At 54.2% G+C, this 5663-nt stretch overlaps 2 protein-coding genes across 2 annotated transcripts; one reads left to right on the top strand and one right to left on the bottom strand.

Moving 5' to 3' along the window:
- Nucleotides 1-5: 5 nt before the first annotated feature.
- On the top strand, nt 6-3100 carry TTI2 (TELO2 interacting protein 2; the record flags this gene model as incomplete). Its single annotated transcript, XM_010150922.1, has 7 exons — nt 6-310; nt 580-766; nt 1263-1355; nt 1662-1846; nt 1935-2078; nt 2532-2694; nt 2960-3100. Coding segments are annotated over 7 exons (1158 nt in total), but the record flags the coding sequence as incomplete, so codon positions are not given.
- A 407-nt stretch (nt 3101-3507) lies between these two features.
- Nucleotides 3508-5571, bottom strand: MAK16 (MAK16 homolog (S. cerevisiae); the record flags this gene model as incomplete). Its single annotated transcript, XM_010150921.1, has 7 exons — nt 3508-3684; nt 3953-4009; nt 4222-4329; nt 4682-4756; nt 4846-4900; nt 5228-5379; nt 5507-5571. Coding segments are annotated over 7 exons (689 nt in total), but the record flags the coding sequence as incomplete, so codon positions are not given.
- Between the last annotated feature and the right edge of the window lie 92 nt (nt 5572-5663).

The raw sequence follows: 5663 nt of genomic DNA, 5'->3' as shown, positions 1-5663 counted from the left end.
ATGTCGGCTCCGTGTTTCTGCACCTCCTTGCCAAGTTGGAAGCTGCCAAGACCCAGGAGTCGCTTGGTGTCCCCGTGGTGGGTCCGGTTCTGCGCCGCGTGATGGGACCGATGTACATCTTTGCCGCAACGCATGTTGCGGAGAGGCCCTGGACAAACGCGAGGTCTCGGTCAGTGGCACAGGAGCTGCTGGCGTTGCTGGTTCAGGCTGCAGGCTGCGGGTCGGTGGCCGAGTTCCTTCGGGGCAAGAGTGAAGATGAGGAAGGAAGATTCGCAGCAGTGATGGGGCTCCTGAAACAGGAGTTAACCAAGTGAGTAGGAAGGGGGAGGCAGTGATGGAGTGGGTGGTGTGTTTGGTTGGTCTCGGTGTGGGAAGTGCTGGAAACTTTGGGGAAACTGTGTGAGCTCAGGCATTACAAGACACTAGATGATAAAAAAGGGGCCAAGAACTTCACTCAGTAATGGAAGGTGGAGGAGGAGGGGATCAGTCGGAGCATACTGTCAGTTGAGAGGCCCAGATACATGGGAAACAAGCATTCGTTAGTTCCAGTGTTCCCTGAGCTTGTGTTTGTGTTTCCAGAGACACTTGGAAACGTAACCCTGCCACAAAGCACGTGTTCTCCTGGACACTGCCTCACGTCACCCGGCCCTGGCTTAGCCATTACCTGGAGCATGTCCTCCCACCAGCACTGCTCATCTCGGATGACTACCAGGAGGAGAATAAAATCCTGGGTGTGCGCTGCCTGCATCACATCATTCTCAACGTGGTAAGGGACTTGGAGCCCTTTCTGGGTGTTGTTTGAAAGAAGGATGGGTTAGATACCTGTTAGATTCTTAACTTACATTCCTGGCTCCACTGTTCATGTAGCAGTTCTGCTCCATCCTCCACACTCTTCCTGTTTAAATACGTGTAGCTCTTACATCTGTTACCATGAGGCAAAGAATTTCTTTGCCACCTTTTGAGCTCAGCCAATTCACGTGTTGGCCTGAGAACGGTTGGCCTGGCAGGGTATTAAAGAAACACCAGTGGAACTGCAGCAAGCAGCTGGGGAGGCAAAGAAAGTGGGTGCTCCTGTGCATGGCAGGGTTTAACCTGCGTTTCGTATGGCACCTGCTCCCACTTTCTTGTAAGCAGTGTTCCTAATGCATGTGTGAGGGTTGTTTTTATAAGATCTGGGTTTGTGAAGGCTGTTCTCTCTCATTAGGTTGAGCGGATGCTGGATGTGATGCACAGGAATAACGTTCTGTTCTCTGTTGTTGCAGCCAGCTGCTGATCTCTGCCAGTTCAACAGGGCTCAGGTTGTGTATCACGCCCTTTACAACCATCTCTATTCACGAGAGGCCCCTCTCATCCAGGTAGGACAGCAGAACTTCACTTTAATCTGCCTTGCGGTAGTGCTTATCAGCCCTGTGAGGGATAGCCAATGCTTGTGGCCAGGAGAGAGTAACTCAGCAGATATCAGGAGGATCTCAGAGTGGAGGGAAGATCTCTTGCCTCCTGCCCATTCCAGGTGAAAAGGGCCAGTCACAGGGGAGTAGAAGTAGTCAGGTCTCTCAGGTGAACTGCAGCAACTGGGGGTGGTCAGCAGGGTTGGAAGTTACTGGTGCTTTGGGAAGGACTCTGGCAGGATTGCTCAGACTTACTGTCTCACACCCAACCAGGCAGTGCTGCTGTGCCTGCTGGACTTGCTGCCCATCCTGGAGAGAGCCCAGCGGCAGCAGCAGCAGGCCCGGCCAACCGCCCACTGCGATGAGGTGCTGCAGCTGGTTCTGACCCACATGGAAGCAGAGCATCGCCTCGCGCTGCGGCGGGTGTACGCTGGGACCCTGCCTGCCTTTGTGCAGAGGTGAGAGCAGCAACTGCAGCCCTGCAGGGATGTGCTTTGGCCTTGGTGTCTACCTGCCTTCTCAGTGTGCCTTTCCTCGTGTCAGCAGGCTTGGCATCCTGATAGTGCGGCACCTGAAGAGGCTGGAGCGGGTTATCCTGGGCTATCTGGAAGTCTGTGATGGCCCTGAGGAAGAAGCCCGACTGGGAATACTGGAGACTCTGCGATGCACCATAGAGCACGCTTGGCCTAGGTGTGTCTGGGGGTGAGAGAGGCTGTAGAAAGCGTATCCTGACTGCTGTCACGCTGTCAGAGCCAAAGTTACTGTTGACTGAAGAAAAGGCTCTGAAATCCTAAGGGAGAATCTGTCAAAGGGAGCAATCACCAAATCACTGCTTTGCTGAAAAACCTAGCCTGAAAGTTAAGCTGGGTCCTGATTTTGATCTGATGTCTGCCTGTTCTGGAAGCATCAACGTGGCTTAAAAACTAAATCTGTTCTCTGCGTGGCAGAACTGTGCAGTAAGCCCTGTGCTGTGAGCTGGGCTGCCCCAATTCATTCCTGGCAGAGCATCCTGAATTTTCCTGTGTTCGGGGCCCATGCCCTCCCTCTGGTGAGCAAACTGAAGGAGGCAGTTGCTCATCTCATCCCACTACAATCCCGCTCCACAGGTAAATGGGAAGTAGCAGCTCCTGTTTCCCTTTGCAGAATGCCATGCAGACTCCCCGTGCTCCTCAAAGCGCTGCTGAAGATGATCTGGGACGTACACACGGACCAAGGTTCAACGCCAGAGCCAGTAAAAGCCACCTTGTTCCAAGGGGCCACCGAATGCCTCATCCTGCTGGACCGCTGCTCTGAAGGGCAGGTGAAGGTGAGCTGGGGACCCCGCACTGCTTCACCCCATCCCTTCCCCCTTAGAAGGGGCAGCATGGCGCATGCAAGAGCCCGCCTGCTTCCTCAACCCAGCAGTAATTTGAAAGCATCGGTTCCCACCCACCTCAGTGTTAGTACTTGGTTGAGAAGTGACTCGATAGGTATCGACAGGTATCTGTGTACGCAGGGAGCTGGCGGAGGGTTGGTAACACCACGAACCTGAGTGAGCCACGGCATTGGAAATGGTTCTTTTCTCATTTCAGGTTCTGCTGGAAGGTGTGTACAGCAGCTGTGAGGAGAACCGCGTACGGGAGTGCCTCAGGAAAGTGCGAGAGGACGCGTGAGGCATGGCTAATCAACGCTCACCCCGCTTTTTGTACAATGAAATTGTTTTATTTATTTAAAGTTACTGTTTTTCTCATCCCACCCCAGTTAGCCCCATTCCTTTCCCCACACAAGACACGGCTGGGTGCTTGCCAGGCCACGTGCGGGCTTCTCCCGCTTTCGAACAAAGCAGCAGTGCCCCCAGTCCAGGTTCCTGCCTGGAGCACAGTCTGAGTGGAGCCTTGTGTGGTTGTAGGGAAGGTGGTGTCTTCCTTAAAACTGTGCTTCATGCAGGAGCTGTGCCAACTTCCCACGGTTGCCTGGGGTCGGGACAGAAACCCTTCTTTTCCTAAAGAAAATGGTCAGCCTGGAGTATGGCAGAAGGAGTAATTTGTCAGGGTCCCGCAGAGAGTGGCGGAAGCTGGAAGGAGTTCTGCTGACAGCTGGAGCCCGGTCATTCCGTAGGAAACGTGGGCTCCGGAGGGAGTCAGGCTGCTTTTGTTTTGCTGGTTGGCTCTGTTTCTTCTTCATACTCTATTTCAATGTAGGGACGTTTTCTTCTGGCTGGTCCTTTCAGGGGAGTTTTCCCCTTAGATTTGGAGTGAGCAGCTTTCTTCTCTACTTCTTCCTCCTCTTCACTACTTGTCTCCAACTTATCCATGTCCTGAGAAAGACAAGAGTGACATCAAAGCACGCTGTAACTAAACCTCTCGACAAACTTAGCTCATGTATCCGATGCCGTTTTACTGTTCCTGGCTCCCAGCTGCCTAGCCAGAGGAGCTGGGGAGACGTGGATACAGTGCAGTCTGACTGCGCCTTTATCTTCCGCAAAACCCGACGTTGCTGGCTCTCACCCCTCCAGAGACACCAAGAGGGTGGAGGTTGCTTTCCAACAGCTTAGCCTGACACTTTATACCTGGTGCTTCACCTACCTCAAAGTCACTGAGGTCGCTGTCATCTGCTTCCACAAACTCTCTCTTATCCATGTCCTGAAAAGTAAAGCAGGAAGCTAGCACGCACGCGCTGAGCACAGTACGGCGTCCCGACTCGCAGTGCAAGAGGCCACCGCTCGCACACGTGTGTTCTGAGTCCGCCTCTCCGAATCTCCTCTCCTCACCCCGACATTCACGCTGCAGCGCCCAGCACGCGGGTGAATCGGAGGGGCTGCGCCAGCTTGGGGAAGGATTAACAGTGGCCTTACCTCCTCCTCATCTTCCTTCTCCGCGTCGGACTCGCTCTCGCTTTCCACATCTTGCTGTTGCAGAGCTTTGTCAAAGGCGTGAATGGGGAAGTTGTAAATGTCTCCGTACTGAAAAGGAAGACGGGAATGTTCTGTGAGTCGCGGGAGGAAGGCGGCCGTTGGTGGTAGGGTCATCTAAAGCCTAGGGCCTGCATGGAGGCACTGTCAAACTAGGGTGAACTTGTGCTTCAGCCCCTTCCCTAATTCTGAGGTGTGCGCTCGCGTACAGACAACAAGGAGCTCTGCGTTCTGCAGAAGCACGTCCTCCAGCCAGTTACAAAGCCGCCCCAGGAGGGCAGCGGGCAGTCGACCCCGATGCCCCTACGCGGGTGGTGCTTCTCTTTCACACCACTGCCCATGTCATTCCCTGGAGAGCAGCAGCAGCAGTAGCACCGCTGCGCTCGAAGGCAGCGATCCTTACCGTATCCTGCTTCAGTCTTTCCAGCAATTCCTTCTCAATGGCATTTTCCAGCTGAGCGGCAATCAGGGCTTTCTCCTGATGGAGCAAAGAGGAGCTGTGTCAGTTGTCTGGAAGACGTGGGACAGAAGCAGTAGCCAGGAGATTACAGGAAGGAGTGGTATTACCTCTCTTCTGTTCTCTCGCCTTTCAATCTTTCTGCGTAAGGGCACGAGCTTCCTCCTACAGGGAACAACAAGCGCTGGTTAGTGAATCCTAGGATCTCTTAGGCTGGAAAAGACCTTTAACAACTGTAGTCTGTCAGCCTCTTGCATAGCAGATGAGCAAATGCTCAGCTGGGGCAACAGCAGCAGCTGTATCGCTAGAAATGTGGCTGCAGCTGGTCTCGGTGCATTCAGCAGGCAGGCTGCGCCGCAGTTAGATCCGTTTCAGCCAGGTACGCTTACAATCCTGCCAAAGCCTCAGAAAAACGGGTCAGTGCTCCAGGGCTCTGCGGACAGCCAGCGGCCGGATGAGCCAAGCCGATGTGATCACTCTTGTGTCACTTACTGTCGCTTGAGCGTCAGCTTCCGGATGCGGATAAGGTACTGCGTGATCTTAGTGAACCGCTGCTTGCATTTGTGTCGGATGAAGCGCGGCCAGTAGATGAGGTTCTCGTCTATCTCCTCCAGCGCTTTCTCATAGTTCTTGCTCAGCAGGACCTGGGCAGGGCAGGGAGGGAGAGCTCCAGCTATGGAGCAGTGGCAAAGCAGGGATGTGTGCTCTTGGCAGGAGCTCCCTGCTCCTGGGTAAGTCACCTTGGATAGTGCCCTGCGCTTGTTAACTCACCCGCTCCCAGAGTCGGCGCGGAAAAGCTGCCCGCTCTATGGTCTTCATGTACAGGTAACACCGACCTGAGGAAAAGAGGAACGTGATCACGGAGAGGCTGAGGGTGTCCCCACCTGAGAGAGTGCTCAGAGCCAGGTATTCACCCCCTCCCCACCCA

Source organism: Eurypyga helias, unplaced genomic scaffold (assembly GCF_000690775.1).
Source record: "Eurypyga helias isolate BGI_N326 unplaced genomic scaffold, ASM69077v1 scaffold4434, whole genome shotgun sequence".
NCBI classification, from domain to species: domain Eukaryota; kingdom Metazoa; phylum Chordata; class Aves; order Eurypygiformes; family Eurypygidae; genus Eurypyga; species Eurypyga helias.
Note: the sequence above shows the minus strand (reverse complement) of the source record. Positions and strands in the feature narration are given on the sequence as shown.